General features: G+C 22.0%; 6 protein-coding genes across 6 annotated transcripts; all 6 read right to left on the reverse strand. All coding sequences in view use genetic code 6, as the record gives it.

Annotated features, from left to right (window-relative positions):
- Nucleotides 1-409: 409 nt before the first annotated feature.
- Nucleotides 410-4,582, reverse strand: TTHERM_00717920 (zinc knuckle protein; the record flags this gene model as incomplete). The annotated part of the gene is made up of 12 exons (XM_001015111.2): nucleotides 410-908; nucleotides 979-1,586; nucleotides 1,681-1,896; nucleotides 1,969-2,109; nucleotides 2,185-2,308; nucleotides 2,373-2,639; nucleotides 2,726-3,070; nucleotides 3,248-3,302; nucleotides 3,337-3,441; nucleotides 3,555-3,837; nucleotides 3,892-4,118; nucleotides 4,189-4,582. 12 exons carry the CDS (start codon nucleotides 4,580-4,582, stop codon nucleotides 410-412), a joined length of 3,264 nt encoding a protein of 1,087 aa, XP_001015111.2.
- Nucleotides 4,583-6,508: 1,926 nt separating this feature from the next.
- Nucleotides 6,509-6,751, reverse strand: TTHERM_000717949 (transmembrane protein, putative; the record flags this gene model as incomplete). Its single annotated transcript, XM_012798355.1, has 1 exon — nucleotides 6,509-6,751. The coding sequence occupies one exon, from the start codon at nucleotides 6,749-6,751 to the stop codon at nucleotides 6,509-6,511; it is 243 nt and encodes an 80-aa protein (XP_012653809.1).
- Nucleotides 6,752-8,902: 2,151 nt separating this feature from the next.
- On the reverse strand, nucleotides 8,903-11,340 carry TTHERM_00717950 (AMP-binding enzyme family protein; the record flags this gene model as incomplete). Its single annotated transcript, XM_001015114.2, has 3 exons — nucleotides 8,903-9,054; nucleotides 9,118-9,353; nucleotides 9,614-11,340. The coding sequence occupies 3 exons, from the start codon at nucleotides 11,338-11,340 to the stop codon at nucleotides 8,903-8,905; spliced, it is 2,115 nt and encodes a 704-aa protein (XP_001015114.2).
- A 3,002-nt stretch (nucleotides 11,341-14,342) lies between these two features.
- Nucleotides 14,343-16,621, reverse strand: TTHERM_00717970 (hypothetical protein; the record flags this gene model as incomplete). The annotated part of the gene is made up of 3 exons (XM_001015116.2): nucleotides 14,343-14,494; nucleotides 14,558-14,793; nucleotides 15,264-16,621. 3 exons carry the CDS (start codon nucleotides 16,619-16,621, stop codon nucleotides 14,343-14,345), a joined length of 1,746 nt encoding a protein of 581 aa, XP_001015116.2.
- Nucleotides 16,622-17,669: 1,048 nt separating this feature from the next.
- Nucleotides 17,670-18,353, reverse strand: TTHERM_000717989 (transmembrane protein, putative; the record flags this gene model as incomplete). The annotated part of the gene is made up of 1 exon (XM_012798356.1): nucleotides 17,670-18,353. The coding sequence occupies one exon, from the start codon at nucleotides 18,351-18,353 to the stop codon at nucleotides 17,670-17,672; it is 684 nt and encodes a 227-aa protein (XP_012653810.1).
- Nucleotides 18,354-20,198: 1,845 nt separating this feature from the next.
- TTHERM_00717990 (DHHC zinc finger protein) lies at nucleotides 20,199-22,855 on the reverse strand (the record flags this gene model as incomplete). Its single annotated transcript, XM_001015118.2, has 2 exons — nucleotides 20,199-21,632; nucleotides 22,157-22,855. 2 exons carry the CDS (start codon nucleotides 22,853-22,855, stop codon nucleotides 20,199-20,201), a joined length of 2,133 nt encoding a protein of 710 aa, XP_001015118.2.
- Between the last annotated feature and the right edge of the window lie 224 nt (nucleotides 22,856-23,079).

Consider the following 23,079-nt stretch of genomic DNA (forward strand, 5'->3'; position numbering starts at 1 on the left):
TTCTAAAAATCATAATTTAGGATAGAGAAGAAATACTATTTAAATTAAAAGAAAACACTTCTATAAATTTTATTATCCTATCTCCAAATATAAAAAATCAATCAATTAATCAAACAAATTACTTCAGTTAAGATCTAAAGTATTATTTAAATATTCTTATTAGATCTCTTCCTCACTCAAGTCAGTTATTATTTAATTGAAATATATTATTTATATTTATTTATTTATTTCTTTTTTCATTTTTTGAGAAAAAAATTTATTAAATTTTAAAAGCAAGAAAAATAAATTTTAGGTATCTATCTTATTAAATAAAACAAAGTAAAAATTTCTAAAGCTTAAAAAAGAAAGAAATAAATAATATAATTTTGAAACAATATGAAAAATAAATGAAATATAATAATTTTATTGGTCAATATATTTTTTTAAATAAAGACCTTCTTTAAGTAAAATTAGATTTTTAAATTCCTTCAATCCATTTTTTCATGAAATAATTGTGCTTTTTCTTAATCTACTCCATAATGACTGATAAATTGTACTCTGGGAAATATAATTTATATTCTTTGCATCTTTCAAAGTTAGTTAGGGAAATTTCAAAGTCTTAATTGTTTACAATTGTGCTATTTAACCTATTAAAATTTCTTTTTTTCTTTTTTTTTCTACGAGAAATACTTAAGTTGGACATCGATTAGCTCTATTTATTCATAATATCAAGTACTCCTTTTTAAAAGGTTGAAATATAATTTAATATGCTCATGATTTAATTTTATTAATCGTTTATCATTTATGACTATGGTTATATCTAATGTTGTGATTTATTTTCTAAATCTGATTTTTACTCAGTTATATTTAGATTTGAATTATGTTTTCCATCTTGCTGTTATTAATTGCTTTTATCACAACTTTGTCTCCTTTTTTATAATTTCAAAATAAATTTTAAACTTAATTAAATAAATAAATAATGTTTAAAGTATGATTTACCTTGACAAATTTTTTTCTGAAATGGTGTCTCTCATTTTATATGAGTTCTTCTGTATGGTTTTTTATGAATCTCTCTTTTACCTATCTTCGTTTTGATGTTCTAGAGAAATTTTTTTGTTTGAGCTTTACTTAAACAATTCTTCAATAGTTGTTTAAGAAATCTACTAACTTTCTCTTAGCTTTATAGAATTTAATCTTTACTTTTTGATAGAAATCTAAGTACTCTTTAAATCATCATCTTTACAACCTATGCTCTGAAGGTCATAATAACTGTTATTTTCCTTTTAAGATTATTCATAATATTCACTATCTCCCAAATCATCCTCATCTTCTTCTTCCTCTTCTTCTTCATCTTCATAGTCAATATAGTCACATACATCATATCTAGATTCTCTGACTTACTAATCTTACTCATCATCATTCCATCTTACCTTAATCTTTATAGGAAGTCTTTGCATGAATACTTTATCCGTCCATAAAAGTATATGCTCAGTCCATTTTTGATCTTAAAAAGAGCTTAAATTTTTCTTTTAATCATCGTCTAAATTGTCAAGTCTATATTTTTTAAACATCACTCTTATCTTATGAAGCTCTGAAAGACAGCAAATCTTAGTAAGTAAGTAATTGAAAAAAAATAAATTAACATTTTAAATGCAAAATGTATAAAAATAGTAATAATAAATAAATAATTTGAAATCATACTTTTGATTTAAATCTTTATTTATGAACCTTTTATCTTTTTTGATCCATGCTAAAGGCATGTCTGTTTACGACAATGTCTCTTTGGGGCTAAAACGTAACTGAGGGACATTATGAAAGGGTATGGTTGAATTACTGGCAAGATTAGCATTGCTCATAGGAAAAGAAAGGATTCGTAAGTTTCTGTTGAATTAAATCTTTTATCATGAAGTACTTTTCCTATTTGTTTTTGATTTTATTTGAATTTTAATTAAGCAAATTTTTTTTTCTTCATTTTAAAAATAAAATTACAAAATCTTGTTGAAACTAACAGAGGAGGTTTTTAAAATCATTAAAATCTATATAAATCAATGTACACATATTTTAGCTCTTAAGAGTTGCTTCGTAGTTTTGTTAGGCAATAAATCGTTCTATGGATATTATTTAACCGCTCTATAAAATAAATAAATAAATAAAAAAACAAACAAATGTGATTACTTTAATTTAACTTCAATAATAAATTTTTACTTAAAAACTAGATATTTATTAATCAGTGTCTCCTTCAAAAACATATTCAATAACTCCTTTGAAAATCATATATATTCTTTATATTTACTCTCCTCTTTTATGAAGAATCTAATTTGGATATAAACTTTTTAGAATGTTTAAAAAATGATTTAAAATTCTGATTTATATCTATCTGTTTTTAGTTTTACATCATTTCTTTCATATGAAGACTTAGCTTAAACAAAAATTGCTGTGAAAAAATCCTCTTCATGATTACATGATTTTAAATATACTTCAGATATATGTCTTTTTTAACCTCATTTCTCAAACCTTCTCCAAGTTTACTTATAAGATGTTCTCCTTTTTAAGAGCTTTCTTAATAATTAATATATTCAAGCTATTTAGCCACTTGAGTTTGAATGTGGTTAGATACACCTCTTAACTTTAAATACTTAAAAATTTCAAGCTGCTGGTTGCTTTTTAGTTACAAAAAAATATATTTATTAGTTAATAATTTAGTAGATTAATCGAAGAAATAAATAAAAATTGATTGATTGATTACATAACAACCATATTTTCTTGTTCCTTAATTCTGAATATTTCACTCATAACATTTATGTAATATCCAAATAGACCACAATTAAATACCATTATAATCATCACAAAAGTTTTTTCAATCAAATTTACAGGAGTTATGTCACCATATCCTACTGTTATCATTGTTACTATAGAAAAATATAAGCTATTTATATATATATTTCCCCAACTTTATCCTTACAAACTTTATTTTGCAATCCAATTGTTATTTTAGTCAGTGTTACTTCCAATCCATATAAAACCACAAGCAAAAAAGTGGGCAGAAAGCAGAAGAATTCCTAACATTTTAGCTAATCTAAAGCTAGGAAATCTCTACCTATTTATTATTTTTAATTTAAATTTTTAAAAAATAAATTATTTCATTAAATTGATATTCTAAATCAATAAAAATTTAATTAAAAGCAAGTTAAAAATATTATTTCAAAGATAAGTTTAATTATATTTATGAAGAAGTTCAATCATATTTGTATTTATAATTTTTTTATACGTTTTGAAAGTTAAATAAAAAAAAGGTTGCTATTACTTTATTTGGTAGTTAGAATCTAAGATAGAAAGAAATACAAAAAATTAAGTCACTCTAAAAACAATAAGTAAAAATAAAATAAATGAATGTTATCCTTGAGAGCATAGTAGGAATATTGCAGTTGTAAGATCTAAGGGCAGCTGAAAAGACGCATATTGCTTAAAGATAGTAAATTTATCAAATACAATTATTCCTTCTTAATAAATTGCTGTATTTAAGCTGGCTATCAAGTAAAATATAAATATAAAGAAAGAGAGTATATTAAAATAACTTGATACTTCTAGTTCATAAATTTAATCTTCAAACAACATTTGAATTGGGAGCCACCAGCATTAACATATAATTACAGCCAACTATAGCAGTTTAACAACTATGGTAAATGTGTTTTCTGGACGAAAGGTATCAATAGAAAATTTCTAAAATATTTTGAGTAAGTTTTCAAACTTTCTTAAATATTTATTTTTTTACTTTTTCTTTGAATTTACCTAAGAAGCCTTATCATTAATTAAGTAGAAAAACTTCTCGCTTAAGTATTTCAAGCTCTTTTTCAAAACCTTTTAACAAAATAAATAACTTAAATTTTAAAAGAAAATAAAATTTTTGATTACATTTTACTTCATTTTTCTATAAAATTTTAGGATGAAAACTAGTCTCTTGAGAAAATTTGGTTTATAATATATTTTATCTTTAAAGAGGCAGTTACTCAATATATTTTATTTGATTTATTTTATAGATTATTTAAGTAAAATGCTATTATTTTCTATTTAGTGTTGGAATTCTTTAGATAGGTAGGAGCTATGCCTTTTAGAATTAGAAGGACTTAGTAGTGAGTGTGCTGCTAATAAATCTTTCAAAAACAAACTATTTTTTTAAAAGCATACCAAAGATGAATAATATAATATTACGTGGATTAATGGATAAGATGTTTTTTTAATTTTGTTGATTCCGCTATTGTTTGTTTTCTGATTCAGAAGAGGAAGAGGAGGACTATGAAGATGAAGAACTATCAGAAGAAGATTCTGATGTCACTTCTTATTTTTAACTTGGTTCATGAATTTTGATTTGCAAATCTTATTTATTTGTTAATGATTAAAGAGCCTATTAATTATTATTTTATAAAGAAGACTCTAAGTTTTGCATACTTTGCAACGAGTCATTGCATTCTGTAGTATTTTAAGGATCTTTTTAGTCCATATGCACTAAATTTATATTTGAAGATCTATATTTTGCTCCTATGAGCAAAGAAGAGTCATTTTCTGTCTTTAAATAAGATGATTATAGATCTTATTAATTTATCATCTCCTTTTGTTGAGATACTTCTACTTATTTATTAACTTAAGCAAATATATGAATTAATAATTATTGAACTCTAACTTTATACTTCCTCTAACTTAAAACTTTAAGATTATTTTACTAATTAATAAAAAAACAGTAATTTTAAGAGTTAAAAATTAAATTATTCATCTATCTATCTATCTACTTATCTATTTATCAAAATATTTATCTGCTTTGTAATAATCTAACTATTTAACATTTTTATTAAGTTTTGTTTAATCAATTATAAAGATTTAAATTTAAATACAAGTAAATTTTATTATATATTATTTAAATTAAAATTAATTGCTTCACACTAAATTAATTGATTCAAAAAATATTTATATAATATTAATTAATACATTTTTAGAACTTCTTTAATTAAGCTCAATAAAAGTTATTTAGATTAATAAAATGAAAAACCTTGTATTAATTACGATTATAAAAAGAAATATCCTGCAATAACTTAAAAAAAATATAATTTTATTGATTATAAAAATCATTTTAGAGGAGATTTTATTCTTTTATCTCTTTCATAAACAAAAATATAAAATAAAAAAAAATGTAGAATTTATTAAAGTAATTGGTTCAATACATTTATATATTATTTTTTATTTTTTTAGTACTTATGGACGTACACTCAATAAAAGTTTTTGAGATAAATTAAATTTAAAAAATTAGATTACTTACTTACTATTATAATTAGAAATATCCAGTAATAAGTTATAAAAAAATATAATTTTATTGATTATAAAAATTAATAAGAGAGAAGAACATACATGTTCTACAATCTATTTCACTCAAGTTATTTGACATCTAGCACTTGATTATAAATAGTTTAATTTAATTTATTTGGTAATCCTCTGCTACCTATTTATTGTTTAAAGTTATTCATTAAATTAAATATTTATTTTATATTTTATTAAATAAAAGTATTTTGCTATTTAATTGACTGCTTTTATTATTTTTGCAAGAAAATTATTGCAAAAATTTTTGTAGATACTTAAATAACTAAACTGCTTCTAATTCTTCTTTTGTTAGAATAAATATCATCGCCTTTTTCAGGAGTATTATGTTTGTTTTTGTAAAATTTCAAAAAATATAAACTATTATCTACATCTCATTTAAGGAAGTTAAAAAATGTTATAATAGAACTTTATACTCTAAGTATTACAACTAGGCTTAAATTTTAAACTACAAGTAATTCTTCTTCTTAATAGGTAAAAAACTTGAATAAAACAATTTAGGAGTAATAATAATAATTAATCATAGCTTTTATTTTTAATTTTTTTTAGAATAAATAATTAAATATAAAATATGGAAAATTAATTAATAAACACATATTGCAAATAGATTAAGTTAAAATTAAATTTTTAATATCACAATTTATCATTAAAAAATTTATTTTGAAAAAGACTTTATTTTTTAAATGATAAATTTTGTTTGTTCAAGTTTTAATGTTTAAATTTATTTAAAACTTATAAATCATATAATTTTAATGAAAAATTAATTATTAATATATAAAGTAATGTATGCATGTATATTTAAGAATTTCAAATACAAAAACATTTAATTACTTAAAATTTATGATATTTATTTTATAAGTTTTATATTTTATATTAAATTATTGGATTTTTTATTTTCAATAATTTGTTATGTTCTTAATTATAAAATTATAACTTTTTCTAAATTAAGGGATGTGAGTTTTTTTAATCGTATAGAATGCCTATGCGCATAAAAATGCAAGCAACATAATGGTGCTATTTATTGTGTTGCTATTAAAGAATTAAATTAAGCACATTGGCAGCATGAAAATGAAATTGAAACTGTAAATTAAAGCATAAAAGCAGTTAAGATAATGATATGATATTGTTTGCCTCAAATCTAATGTCCTAAATATATCTCGTAAATTCATAGGGACATTGCAGAAGGTGGCATATCTTAAAATGTAGATATTCTCACACCCAGATTATTTTTCACTTAAAGCAACAGCTATAAATAACAGTGTTAGTCCATGGTGAATAAATAGCCACCAGTTAAGCTATTTTTTAATGAATTTAGCCACAATATCAAATCCAAAGTAAGAGCAGGTAAGAACATGGAAATACATCTAAATCTCAGTTAATTCATTTCCAAATACTTTAAATTATACATCTTTATCCAACTCAATAGAAACAATCAGTTAGAAATAGATAAAAGCAAATAGCCAGTGCACCATTGATAAGATAGAAAAAGCTATTTGAGAGCACATGTATTTACACAATTATCTAAAAGCTTGTATCCAAAATATTACTAGTAAAGTGAATAGTACGAAAGCCATTTTTTTTATTTCTTGTATTTTTTTTAATTTTCTAATAAAATGCCAATTTTATTTGTTTTAATTCAAATTATAAATTTATAAATTTTGTGTTTGGTATTTAAACTAAAATGTTAATCTGCTTTTTTTTGTATGTATGTTCAGAATGAATACATATTAGGAATAAGAAATAAATGTTTTTTGGGTTTTCAAATAAAAAAAATACTTTTTTTCTGGATAAAGCTATTAAAAATGCAGATAAAAGTATGATCTTAGAATATTTAATAATTCAAAAATAAAATTATCTTAGAGAATTTACCCATAATTTTTTAATAGATATATTCTACTTTAGATGATTGAATCAATTATTTGCTTCATTAAATAAACTTAAGCTAATATTTTTAAATAAAATAATTTTGGTTTGCTCTTAAATAAAAAAATAAATAGATAAATCAAGAAAAATTAATTAAGAAATTTATTAGTTTTGTTTGTTTTTTAATTTAGTTAGATTTAATCAGGATAAATATTAACTTAATATAAAAAGTATTTTAATTAAATAAAAATGTTTTTTATTAAAATAAAGTATTTTTAAATAGACAAAATCAAATAAAAGTATTTCTCATAAAATTATTATTTTATTTAGAAAAAAATATTAATAAAAATAATTAGATTAATATATAATTCCTGGTTTTAAGATTCAATAAAAGTATTTTTTTTATATCTTAAAAAAAGTATGTATTTTATTTAGTAATTTTTTGATTTTCTTTTTTTAAAAACCTCTCAAATATTTGAGCCCATTATACTCTAGCTAGTATTAAAATTTAGATTATTTCTAGCATTAATTTAACAAATTTATATTTAATTTGAATCAGATTTTAATCAAAATAATAGAAATTAAGCTTTTAATTAAAAATAATTCTTCAATTTAAAGTGCGAAAAAAAGTTATTTGATTTTCATAGATGATTAATTTGAAAATTTAAAGGAGTAGTAATTAAAGAAACAAAGAAATCTATAAATATTTCCATAATAATTACTTAATTAAATGGTTAAATCTCTACTGGAGAAATATTAGGAATTTTTAGTTAGTAATTCCTGCCCTACTAAAAAATGCTTCTATTTTGCTTTAATGCTCCATAACGTCAATGCATAAATTATTAAGGATTTCAATTAAAGCAATTTTTTACTTCTACTTATGTTTATAGTTGCTAAATATGGCAAATATTAAAATGAAAATTAATAATGATATAAAGTAATATGTGGATTTACGCCCACTTATAAAAAATGAAAAAATTTTGATCCTTCAGATTCCAATTTTTTTTAAAAATTAAAAGGTTCTTTTTATTTTTAATAAAATTATCAATCAGATAAATTTTCATATATAAACAAAAAAGCACGAAGAATAGATACTGTTCAATTTTTAAATAAAAACTTATTGAAATTCAGATGGCATGATTGATGTATCCAGTCAGCATAAATTCCAGGATTAGCTATAAATAAATTCTAACTGCTATTAGTATTCTATTATGCTTTTATTTAATATTTTATTTAAAATGAATACTCCTCTTTGAAAGATAATGATGCTTGCTCTTGACGTGAAATACCAAAATTGTCTTAAAATTTATTTAGTGTTTATCTATCTAAGACAGCTCTGAAATAAGTTGTTGTCTTATTATTTATTATTTACAATTATTGCATATTATATCAATAAAAAACTATAAACTAATTAATAGAGGATGACCACACTTTATTTTAAGAGATAAATTTTACATAAAATATAATATTATTGGACATTTTCTTAGGGAAACATTACTATATATATAATAGTTTATTAAATTAATCAAGCCAGTACATGTTTATTTTTATGATCTATTAGCCAAACCAACTTAAAATTAATAAAATTTTATGAGATTGATTAGATTAAAAATATTTGATTACTTTATGAAATACAAGAACATTTAATGACAACAAAGCATAATATATATATAATATTATCGTATATAAAAAAATATCAAATTATAGAAGAATATATTCTTTAATCTATTTCACTCAAGTTTTCTTGTCCCTAGCACTTTTGTAAAAATAACTTAATTTAGTTTATTTGGTAATCCTCTGATAATGAAACTGCTATCTATTCTTCAAAGTGATTCATGCTAGATTCATCTAATTAAATTAATTTTTGTTGTGAATAAAATAAAATTAAATTAATTAGATGTTTTAAATTACTTAGAGTTTATTATTCTTAACTACAAAATTATTGCAAGAATTCATCTGAACACTTAACTAACTAAAGAGCAGCCATTTGGTCTTTTGTTAGAATCATCATCATCGCCTTTTTCACGAGTATTAAGTCTTTGAAAAATTTCAAAAAGTCTAAACTGTTATCTACCTAGTTGTTTAAGCAATTTAAAATCTATGGATCAAGACCTTTAGACTTTAAATATTCTTTCTTGTTCAAAAGTCTATTTATTAATTTATATAAAATATTAATAATATTTTTGTTAAATTATTATCTTAATAAAAAAGTAAAATAAAATTTATTTTATGGATGATTGATTTTTTGGAGTAGAATAAAATTAAAAAGGTATTTAAAAATATGTTTGCGTAATTAAACAAACAAGTAACTACTGAGCTAATTTATGAATGTATGTAAATTTATTAAATTAGAGAGATATAAGAAACTTTCTTATCAAATAAAAAGTCAAAAAATAATGCAATTTACTTAAACTTAAATAAAACATCTTCTAATTTTTTGGCTGTTGTTTAGCTCTAAACGAATTTGAGGTTAGCTTCAATCTTCTTCAAATCTAAATGCGCTTTATTTAATTTTTTCTATTATTAGGATAGTTTATCATTTTGGATTGTTTTTTTTTTGATATTTTAAACCCCTAATGCTTAGTTAAAAATAAAATTTTACTTGCTCTACTTTATATTTAAATTTGCGATTGGAGAATTCGTATTTTAAACTTAATAAAGTGATTATTTATCTTATTATTGTTTATTTTCTAAATTTATCATTGGCTCTGATCTGTCTGAATTCATTTCAAAGGTATTTATCTATTCACTTTGATCTTAGCAACATTAATTTTTCAAATTTGGTTAATGTTCGTTTTAATAAAGAAATTTATCCTTTTGAAATTATTAGTTTTTTAAAAAAATGTCATCTTCTTCCTTAATTTCATCTTTTTAGGAAGGATTAATATTGTTCTAATAATCCCTAAGTGTGCTTAAAACTGACTCTCTTGAATTAATTCTAATAGAGCGAACTTAAATTGGACTCTGATTGTCCTCACTTTCGATTATCTCTTTGCTTTCTGTCAATTCAATTAGTTTATTTTCTTCATTTGACTAATACAACTAATTGACTTTTAATATTTTTTCTAAAGTTCCTAAATAATAACTTTGCAAAATTGTAATTAATAAACTCTACTTTATTAATTTATTGGCCATATACTTACCTAAAATACCTAAACACATCAAAAGAGATAAAGTACTATTACATAATGCTAAAACTTCAGGAAATGTAGGGAATTAAATTTGAATGTATTAAGCAGATTCATCAACTAATAACGTAAACTGCATAAAGTGTTTTCTATTGGTCATTTGTACAAAAGTTTTGTAATCTAAATATTAAGTTGAAGCAGTAATAGAAATAGGAGCAGAGTAAATATTTTATGATTATACAAGCAAACCATCATTGACTAAAGTTGTTTACTTCTACACCTACATACCTACAAGTTAAATCTATGCCCCTGACATAAATGTGAAAATATTTTTATAATTAACTTGATTTTCCTTTGAAGTTATATTGTATTGCTAAGTCAATAGCTTAAATCTAAAGGAGTTGTTTAAATTATTAATATATTTTTCAATATCAATAGGATTAGCACAATTTTTAGGAGCTTTAGGCTTGAATACATCTGTGTCTTAGCATCTATAAACTAACAGGGTTAAAGTAGATAGAATATTGTTTTTGTTACCTATTTTTATTGAAGCAAACTCTGGGTTTTTAGAGAAATCTAAGCAGTAAAACCCCTTTAGAGATGGATCTTAACATTTTATTATATCAATTTGGGTAGGGATGTAATCAGTGCTGTTTCTGTAAGAGCGTACAGCTGTGAAAGTTAGGTATGTCTATCCTGATTTATCTTATATTTAATCTAAGGTGATTTTGGTATTAATATCTTACACTTAGAAGGCAATATTATTGTTCTTTAATGGAATTTCTACATCCTCATCTGTAACAAAGGTCTATGATCGAAATTTTGGATCCATTTAATTAGAAAAGTAAAGAAGAGTTAAATAAATGAAATAGAGGAGAGTTATCAATATTATAGTGATTGATAAAAATGCTCCTACAAATGTTCTCTTCTTCAAACTTTGCTTCGATGAGTTGAATTAAAATGGCTAAGAAAAGATATCTAAATTTTTAATGTATTTACTTATCATTTCTTAAAAGTTAGTTGTAATTTTTTTACTAATAATTCAAACAAACAATTTACCAACAATTACTTTTTTTGGGAATTTTGTTAAAATTTAAATGATATAATTTATTTGGAAATCAAAAAACTTCTATTTAAACTTTATATCATTTATTTAATGTGTAAATTCAAATAGCATAGAAAAAAAACTTTGTTTTCAATTGTAACTAGCAAAAGCAGTTATTTTATTTAATTTAAAAAACAGAGAGATTAGATTGGTTAACTGATTTCGATTTTATTTTCATTATAGCAAATTTAAACATAATTTATTTATTTAGTTATCACAATAACAAAAACTTTTTAAAAATTTCAATTATTTTTAGCAAAAATGAAAGAAAACAATAGTTATTTAATATTTAATTAAATTCAAACTTCACTCCTACATAACTAATTTTTGGTAATTAAATAAATAAGCTTAAATTAATTTGAGACTATAAGAAATTCTTTATAATGTCAATCTATTTTAAATAAAACATTTTTTGAGTAAAAATTATAACTAATCTTAAATGATATTATTATTGAAACTTATTACAAAATATATTATTTATTTAAATATTTTATGAATAAAATTAATTAACTCCATACATAAAAATTACAGATTAAATTTAATATCATAATTTTTTGATAAAAAACAAATAATGTAAAGGGAAAATATTTTTTATGATCTATTTATTCAAATTTTAATATTTTAAGTTATTTAAAATATATGAATCTAATTTGATTAGGTTTGAAAAATTATTTATTAATAAGAATTTCAAATATAAAAACATTTAATTGCTTTAAGTTTATAATATTTATTTATTTTGTTTATATTTATTTAATCTCGTTTGATTGTTTGATTGGGTTTTCAATAGTTTCTTATGTTCTTAATTATAAAATTAGAACTTTTTGTAAATTAAGGGATGTGAGTTTTTTTAATTGTATAGAGTGCCTATGCGCATAAAAATGCAAGCAATATAATGGTGCTATTTATTGTATTGCTATATAAGAATTAAATTAAGCACATTGGCAGCATGAAAATGAAATTGAAACTGTAAATTAAAGCATAAAGGCAGTTAAGATAATGATATGATATTGTTTGCCTCAAATCTAATGCCCTAAATATATCTCGTAAATTCATAGGGACATTACAGAAGGTGGCATATCTTAAAATGTAGATATTCTCACACCCAGATTATTTTTCACTTAAAGCAAAAGCTATAAATAACAGTGTTAGTCCATGGTGAATAAATAGCCACAAGTTAAGCTATTTTTTAATGAATTTCGCCACAATATCAAATCCAAAGTAAGAGCAGGTAAGAACATGGAAATACATCTAAATCTCAGTTAATTCATTTCCAAATACTTTAAATTATACATCTTTATCCAACTCAATAGAAACAATCAGTTATAAATAGATAAAAGCAAATAGCCAGTGCACCATTGATAAGATAGAAAAAGCTATTTGAGAGCACATGTATTTACACAATTATCTAAAAGCTTGTATCCAAAATATTACAAGTAAAGTGAATAGTATGTAAGGGAAAGGCATTTTTTTTATTTCTTGTACTTTTTTTAATTTTCTAATAAAATGTCAATTTTATTTATTTTAATTCAAATTATAAATTTATAAATTTTGTGTTTGGTATTTAAAATAAAATATTAATCTGCTTTCTTCTGTATGTTCAGAATACATATTAAGAATAAAAAATAAATGTTTTTTGGGTTTTCAAATAAAAAAAATACTTTTTTTCTGGATAAAGCTTTTAAAAATGTAGATAAAAGTATTATCTTAGAATATTTAATAATTCAAAAATAAAATTATCTTCGAAAATTTACCCATAATTTTTTTATAGATATATTCTACTTTAGATGATTGAATCAATTATTTGCTTGATTAAACAAACTTAAGCTGATATTTTTAAAAAAAATAATTTTGATATGCTTCAAAAAAATAAATAGATATTAAGATAAATCAAGAAAAATTAAGAAATTTATTTATGTTTAGGAAAGTATTTTAATTTAGTTAGATTTAATCAGGATAGATATTAATTTAATTTAATGAAGAGTATTTTAATTAATTTCAATTCAATTAAACAAAAATGTTATTTATTAAAATAGAATATTTTTAAGTAGACGAACTCAAATAAAAGTATTTCTGATGAATATTATTTTATTTATAAAAGTCTTTTAGAGAAATATTAATAAAAATAATTAGATAGATGCTGTTGTAAGATTAAATAAAAGTATTTTTTATAGATCTTAAAAAAAGTATTTTAGTACTTCCCATTTTCTTTTTACATTTTTTTGATTTTCTTTTTTTAAAAACCTCTCAAATATTAAAGCCCATTTTTCTCTAGCTAGTATTAAAATTTTGATTATTTCTAGTAATAATTTAACAAATTTTTCTTTAATTTGAATCAGATTTTAATCAAAATAATAAATTAAGCTTTTAATTCAAAATAATTCTTCAATTTAAAGCGCGAAAAAAAGTTATTTGATTTTCATATATGATTAATTTGATTTTAAAGGAGTAATAATTAAAGAAACTAACAAACAAACAAACAAACAAACAAACGAAATAACAAAGAAATCTATAAATATTTCCATAATAATTACTTAATTAAATGGCTAAATGCCTATAAGAGAAATATTTGGAATTTCTAGTTAGTAATTCCTGCCCTACTAAAAAATGCTCCTATATTGCTTTAATACCCTATAACATTAATGCATAAATTATTAAGGATTTCAATTAAAGCCATTTGGTTACTTCTACTTGTGTTTAAAGTTGCTAAATATGTAAAATATTAAAATGAAAATTAATAATGATATAAAGTAAAATATGGATTTACACTCACTTTTAAAAAATAATAAAATTTTGATCCTACAGATTCCCAATTTAGATTAAAAATATTTGATTACTATATGAAATACAAGAACATTTAATGACAAAAAAGCATAATATATAATATTTTCGAATATAAAAAAATATCAAATTATAGAAGAATATATTCTTTAATCTATTTCATTCAAGTTTTCTTGTACCTAGCACTTTTGTAAAAATAACTTAATTTAGTTTATTTGGTAATCCTCTGATAATGAAACTGCTATCTATTCTTCAAAGTGATTCATGCTAGATTCATCTAATTGAATTAATTTTTGTTGTAAATATCATAAAATTAAATTAATTAGATGTTTTAAATTACTTAGCGTTTATTATTCTTAACTACAAAACTATTGTAAGAATTCATCTGAACACTTAACTAACTAAAGAGCAGCCATTTGGTCTTTTGTTAGAATCATCATCATCGCCTTTTTCAGGAGTATTAAGTCTTTGAAAAATTTCAAAAAGTCTAAACTGTTATCTACCTAGTCGTTTAAGCAATTTAAAATCTATGGATCAAGACCTTTAGACTTCAAATATTCTTTCTTGTTCAAAAGTCTATTTATTTATTTAAAAAAATATTAATAATATTTTTGTTAAATTATTATCTTAATAATTAATTAATAAAAATGAAAAGTAAATAAATTTAAATTTATTTTTTATGAAGGATTTTTTGGAGTAGAATAAAATTAAAAAAGTTTTTAAAAATATGTTTGCCTAATTAAACAAACAAGAAACTAATGAGCTAATTTAAGAATGTAAGTAAATTTATTAAATTAGAGAGATATAAGAAACTTTCTTATCAAATAAAAAGTCAAAAAATAATGCAATTTACTTAAACTTAAATAAAACATCTTCTAATTTTTTGGCTGTTGTTTAGCTCTAAACGAATTTGAGGTTAGCTAATCTTCTTCAAATCTAAATGCGCTTTATTTAATTTTTTCTATTATTAGGATAGTTTATCATTTTGGATTGTTTTTTTTTTGATATTTTAACCCCCTAATGCTTAGCTAAAAATAAAATTTTACTTGCTCTACTTTATATTTAAATTTGCGATTGGAGATTTCGTATTTTAAACTTAATAAAGTGATTATTTATCTTATTATTGTTTATATTCTAAATTTATCATTGGTTCTGATCTGTCTGAATTCATTTCAATGGTATTTATCTATTCACTTTGATCTTAGCAACATTAATTTTTCAAATTTGGTTAATGTTCGTTTTAATAAAGAAATTTATCCTTTTGAAATTATTAGTTTTTTAAAAAAATGTCATCTTCTTCCTTAATTTCATCTTTTTAGGAAGGATTAATATTGTTCTAATAATCCCTAAGTGTGCTTAAAACTGACTCTCTTGAATTAATTCTAATAGAGCGAACTTAAATTGGACTCTGATTGTCCTCACTTTCGATTATCTCTTTGCTTTCTGTCAATTCAATTAGTTTATTTTCTTCATTTGACTAATACAACTAATTGACTTTTAATATTTTTTCTAAAGTTCCTTAATAATAACTTTGCAAAATTGTAATTAATAAATTCTACTTTATTAATTTATTGGCCATATACTTACCTACAATACCTAAACACATCAAAAGAGATAAAGTACTATTACATAATGCTAAAACTTCAGGAAATGTAGGGAATTAAATTTGAATGTATTAAGCAGATTCATCAACTGTAAACGAATACTGCATAAAGTATTTTCTATTGGTCGTTTGTACAAAAGTTTAGTAATTTAAATATTAAGTTCCAGTAGAAATAGAAATAGGAGCAGAGTAAATATTTTATGATTATACAAGCAAACCATCATTGACTAAAGTTGTTTACTTCTACACCTACATACCTATAATTGCAAGCTATGCCCCTGACATAAATGTGAAAATATTTTTATAATTAACTTGATTTTCCTTTGAAGTTATATTGTATTGCTAAGTCAATAGCTTAAATTTAATGGAGTTGTTTACATTATTAATATATTTTTCAATATCAATAGGATTAGCACAATTTTTAGGAGCTTTAGGCTTGTATACATCTGTGTCTTAGCATCTATAAACTAACAGACTTAAAGTAGATAGAATATTGTTATTGTTACCTATTTCTATTGAAGCAGACTCTGGATTTTTAGAGAAATCTAAGCAGTAAAACCCCTTTAGAGATGGATCTTAACATTATATTATATCAATTTCGGTACGGATGTAATCAGTACTGTTTCTGTAAGAGCGTACAGCTGTGAAAGTTAGGTATATCTATCCTGATTTATCTTATATTTAATCTAAGGTGATTTTGCTATTAATATCTTACACTTAGAAGGCAATATTATTGTCCTTTAATGGAATTTCTACATTCTCATCTGTAACAAAGGTCTATGATCGAAATTTTGGATCCATTTAATTAGAAAAGTAAAGAAGAGTTAAATAAATGAAATAGAGGAGAGTTATCAATATTATAGTGATTGATAAAAATGCTCCTACAAATGTTCTCTTCCTCAAACTTTGCTTCGATGAGTTGAATTGAAATGGCTAAGAAAAGATATCTAAATTTTTAATGTATTTACTTATCATTTCTCAATGTTTTTTCTAGTTTTTTTACAAATAATTTAAACAAACAACCAACCAACCTACAATTACTTTTTTTGATAATTTTCTCAAAATTTAAATGATATAATTTATTTGGAAATCAAAAAACTTCTATTTAAACTTTATCTCATTTATGAAATGATAGATTCAAATGACATAGAAAAATAACTTTGTTTTCAATTTTTACTAGCAAAAGAAGTTATTTTATTGAATTTAACAAACCAAACTGGTAAACTGGTTTTGATTTTATTTTCATTGAAGCAAATTTAAACAAAAAAAAACAACATTTATTTATTTATTTATCATAATTACAATTCAATTTTTAAAAAATTCAATTATTTTTAGCAAAAATGAAAGTAAACAATAGATATTTAATACTTAATTAAATTCAAACTTCAATCCTACATAACTAATTTGTGGTAATTAAATAAATAAGCTTAAATTTGAGACTATAAAAAATTCTTTATAATGTCAATCTATTTTAAATAAAACAATTTTTGAGTAAAAATAATAACTAATATTAAATGCTAATATTATTGAAACTTATTACAAAAATATATTTATTTATATATTTGATGAATAATATTAATTAACTCCATACATAAAAATTACAGATTAAATTTAATATCATAATTTTTTGATAAAAAAGAAATAATGTAAAGGTAAAATATTTTTTATGATCTATTTATTCAAATTTTAATATTTTAAGTTATTTAAAATATATGAATCTTATTTGATTCGGTTTGAAAAATTATATATTAATAAGAATTTCAAATACAAAAACATTTAATTACTTTAAATTTATAATATTTATTTATTTATTTTGTTTATATTTATTTTATCTTGTTTGATTGGATTTTCAATAGTTTCTTATGTTCTTAATTATAAAATTAGAACTTTTTGTAAATTGAGGGATGTGAGTTTTTTTAATCGTATAGAGTGCTTATGCGCATAAAAATGCAAGCAATATAATGGTGCTATTTATTGTATTGCTATATAAGAATTAAATTAAGCACATTGGCAGCATGAAAATGAAATTGAAACTGTAAATTATAGCATAAAGGCAGTTAAGATAATGATATGATATTGTTTGCCTCAAATCTAATGCCCTAAATATATCTCGTAAATTCATAGGGACATTGCAGAAGGTGGCATATCTTAAAATGTAGATATTCTCACACCCAGATTATTTTTCACTTAAAGCAACAGCTATAAATAACAGTGTTAGTCCATGGTGAATAAATAGCCACAAGTTAAGCTATTTTTTAATGAATTTAGCCACAATATCAAATCCAAAGTAAGAGCAGGTAAGAACATGGAAATACATCTAAATCTCAGTTAGTTCATTTCCAAATACTTTAAATTATACATCTTTATCCAACTCAATAGAAACAATCAGTTAGAAATAGATAAAAGCAAATAGCCAGTGCACCATTGATAAGATAGAAAAAGCTATTTGAGAGCACACGTATTTACACAACTATCTAAAAGCTTGTATCCAAAATATTACTAGTAAAGTGAATAGTATGTAAGGGAAAGGCATTTTTTTTATTTCTTGTACTTTTTTTAATTTTCTAATAAAATGTCAATTTTAATTGTTTTAATTCATTATAAATTCAAACCTAAGTGCTAATCTGCTTTTTTATTTTCAAAATTCCTAGTAAGAATAAAAAATAAATTAAAATTGTTTTTCGGATTTTCAAATATAAAAAAAAATACTTTTTTTCTGGATAAAGCTTTTAAAAATGCAAATAAAAGTATTATCTTAGAATATTTAATAATTCAAAAATAAAATTATCTTAGAGAATTTACCCATAATTTTTTTGTAGATAAAATCTACTTTAGATGATTGAATAAATTATTTGCTTCATTAAACAAACTTATTCTGATATTTTTCAAAAATAATTTTGAGAAACTCTTTAAAAAATAAATAGATAAATCATAACAGAAATGAGCAACTTTATTTATGTTTTAGAAAATTGAGAATCAATCAATCAGATCTTTAGATCTTAATTAATTTTATGAAAAGTATTTTAATAAATTTCAAATGAAAATATTCTTTAGTAAAATAGAATATTTATTGACGCTTTTATAAATTAAATAAAAGTATTTCTTCTTATGAATATCATTTTATTTAAGAAGTCTTTTTAGAAAAATAGTGATAATAATAATAATAATAATTAGATGCCGTTGTAAGATTCAATAAAAGTATTTTTTTTAGGTCTTAAAAAAAGTATTTTTTAATACTTCACATTTTATTTTTTTATTTTCCTTTTTTTAAAACCTCTCAAAAATTTTAAGCCTCTCATATTTTAATCAAATATTTAAGTCCCTCATATTTTAATCAAATATTAAATTAAATGATTAAGCTCTTTTTATATCACTTACATAACAGAGGTTCACACATAAAAAGCACTAAATTTTGTATCTAAATTGACTATAAAATTTAATAATACAATATATTTAGATAAGAAATTGATCAAAATAATTATTTTACTTTTATAATTTATATATGAAAATATTAGAGTTTTTTAAGAATCTATGATTTAGCTTTTGATTAATTCCTCAATTTAAAATGTAAAAAAAATTCAAAAAGTGCCTATTTTAGATAATTATTTGATTTAAATAAATATATAGCTTGATAATTAATTTGAAGGAGTAATAAATATTTCAAATCTATGAATATTAATTTATTTATTTATGATAATTATTTTCATAAAAATTACTTCTTTAATATGTTAAATTTCTACTGATGAAATATTTGGAACTCTTAATTACTAATGCCTATCCCGTTAAAAAAATTTCCTATCTTGGTATAATTCTATTAATGCATAAATTATTCTAAGAAATTCTATTAAAACCATTTGAATCTTCTACTTGTTATTAAAATGAATCTAATAATTTCAAAAATTTAAAGCGGAGGGATGAATTAAATTTTATCCTCCAAAAAATGCCTTTTATGTATTGAAAATAATTTATCTAATTTTCTTTTAATTAAATATTCATTAGTTTTGATAGCCTATCCTAAATTAAAAAGGCATTTAACTCTATCTAAATCATTCATTCAATTCTTTAAATTTTCATCATCATAATAGAATTTAAGGAAAATTATAAAAAAATTGAAGCTAAGAAATTATTCAATTTTAGCAAATATTAGAAACGATTCATTTTAAATTTACTTTTAATATCATTCTTACTGCTTTGAAGTAGATATTTTGATATAAATTTGAATGGAATTAGTTGATTGATTAAATTGATGTTTTAAAATTTTGTATTTAAAAGATTTTAAAAGGAAATATTTTAATAGATGATTATTTATTATTAATAAACATAAAAATTTTAATACTTGTTATTTTATTAAAATTAACAAAATTATGTAATAGTTAATTCATTATTGATTAGGTTCATCATATTATTCTTAGATTATTGCCTATTTTATAATTTGCTTTTTGTCAAAATCAAGCTAAGAATTTTTTTAATTAATACAACACATTTATAGAGCATTCCTTAGACTATATTTTGTATTTATTTTTTTAGGAGTTTTAGTTTTAGTTGAAGTACTTTAATATTATTATTATTAAGATTATTCTTTCATGTTGCTTCCAAACATTTCTGAATCTATATTGTTATTAGGTTCTTTGCTCGAAGTTAAAGAAGAGCTTTCACGAAAAGTCTCACCTTTAGCTTTGGCATTATATCGTTCATATGTTGTTTAGTTTAAAAAGAGATTATTAATCTATACAAAGCAGAGAACAGATAACATACAGAAAAATGGAAGAGTAATTGCAACTATCAAAGCAGCAGCAACATATTTAGTAATCAAAAGAGAATGTAGAGTGTTTTCAGATAAATTCTTGAACCAATTCAATATAAATGTATCTTCATCATCGTATTATGTCAACAAATGAAGGAAAGTTAAAACAAGTAGCGTTAATTTATTTAACCATAATAAAATTATGAATGAAATAAAATATTTATAATTATTAGCTCCAACACAATTATTTACCCAAGGACAATGATGGTCATAAACTTTGATACATTTTTTACAAATTTCACAATGCTTTGAGCGCAAGGGTCTTATAATTTAGCAGTCTAAGCATATAGTTTCAATAGGGTGTGATTTTAAAAGCAATATAAGCTCATCTTTTTATATTATTTGATTCTATGCTAAAAGTGGTTCTTCAAGCTAGCCTTTACTCTCATCAAGTATTCTAACTGATTAAGGTTTCTTTGATTCAATAATAGAATCTAAATTTTCTCCTTGTTCATGATTTTATGCAGATGTTAACTTATTATAACCATTTTATCGAATAGAATACTTATTTAATGATTCAGTAGCAGACGAACTAACACAACTAAATTAATTTAAATTTTATATTTAACGCTAAATTACTAATGTCTCCTTATTATTAATTCCAGTAACCTCACCAGGATTAACATTCCAAACTATAATTTACATGATCAGTGTGATACAGGATAACGATGCCCAAATGCTAAACTAAATAAACTATTCATCTAGACAAGGAATGTAAAAAGTAGCAAATAAAGATTATACAAAAAGAAATAAGACGTAAAATATTATGACTTATTTTAAATTCTTATCAATTGGACGAAACGGCTAACGAATGTTGCAATATTCTTCAAAACCATCATCATTATCTATCATGTTAGCTATGTTTTCATAGCCTTCTTACTATGCAAGTTAACCAGGTGTCTTATCTTTTTTATCTATCAAGTTTCTATTTGCTCCTTTAAGGAGAAGACGTTTTACTGCTTTGGCATTTCCACTAATAACAGCTAGGTGTAAAGGTGATAGTCCTTGCTTTTATTTTAAGTAAAAAGAATTAAAAAAAATAATATTTTAATTTTGATCATTTTTAAACAGACAAATTTTAGAAATTAAATTGAAAATTTTTTTGCGAATTTATAACAAACAAACAATAAATTTAAATTTTATAAAATAAAAATAAAAAAGTTAATTCATTCTTTATTTTTCTAGAAAGTAAGTTTTTTTAAATTTATTATTCAAAAAAACCTATTTTTATTATATTTTGGATTTTTAAGATTTAATCATCAAAAAATAATTAAAAAGATCAAATTGATCTAGTTAGCACGCACTCAACGTTATTAACAACTAGTAAACAAGTAAGGCTATTAAAGTTTAAAAGTAGTGCAAAGTGATGAGTTTTAATATAAAAAATTCAATTTATTTTTCTTAGATAAATAAAAGCAAGTAAAAATATTCAAAGCTAAGTAAAAATCTAAGTGCATATTTTATATTAGAAGCAATTAATTATGTTTATGAATTTAGATGTATAAAATTTTTGTTCTATAAAATTTTGTTACTGAGTCAGGTTGATTGATATCAATTTCAGAGTATGAAGTCAAATAGTTTATTGCATTTTCATTTCCCAAAAAGCAAGCCCAATGAAGGGGATTTCCTTGTTTATAATCTAAATCTAATGCGTTTAACCCTATTTTTTAAAAATATCTGATCGAAATAGGCTAATCACCCTATGCAGCAATATGCACCGAATTCAATCCTTTACTGTTTCTTGCTTGGATATCAGCGCCATTATTAATCAAAAATTGTATTATTTTTAAATCTCCTCTATATGAAGCAAAATGAAGAGCTGTAAACCCACCTTCTGTTTTTATATTAAACCAATTAGCCAAATTTTGTTTAACATCTGCTTCCTATAGTCTATTGCATTTGAAAAACTTTTTTACATAGTCAGTAATCTTTACAAGGTATGTAATATTCTGATTTAAAACTATTTTATGAGCTAATGTGTAATTTTTTCTATCTACTAAAGTAGTTATATCTAAATTTTAATTCTAGTTTAATAACTTTTCAAGATTTTCGAATTAGTTATTGTTGAAAAATTAATTAGCTAAGTTCAACTATTATTATGCGCTATATTTTGTTAAATCAGTTTGATTGAAGTTAAAGTTTTCAAATTTATCTTCTTGGCTACTCTAGAAAAACTAAGATGAATTCATATCACCTTCGCTATTAGCTCCATTTTCATCTATTCTCTCCATAAATGAAATACCTTTAAATTTTATATTCCCTTCACTTTACTAACTATCTAACTAACAGAATTTATTTATTTGTATCTTTAGCTAATTCTATTAACCTAAATCAATTGATATTTTTTAGTTATTCCTTTTAATATTCTTTTATAAAAATATTAGATAAGCACTTAATAATTAAAATTCATTACTTAATATTTGCTTGCTTGCTTGATTGTTTCTTTTAATTTCCA

The sequence above is a fragment of the Tetrahymena thermophila genome, assembly GCF_000189635.1.
Source record: "Tetrahymena thermophila SB210 genomic scaffold scf_8254592, whole genome shotgun sequence".
Taxonomy (NCBI): Eukaryota; Ciliophora; class Oligohymenophorea; order Hymenostomatida; family Tetrahymenidae; genus Tetrahymena; species Tetrahymena thermophila.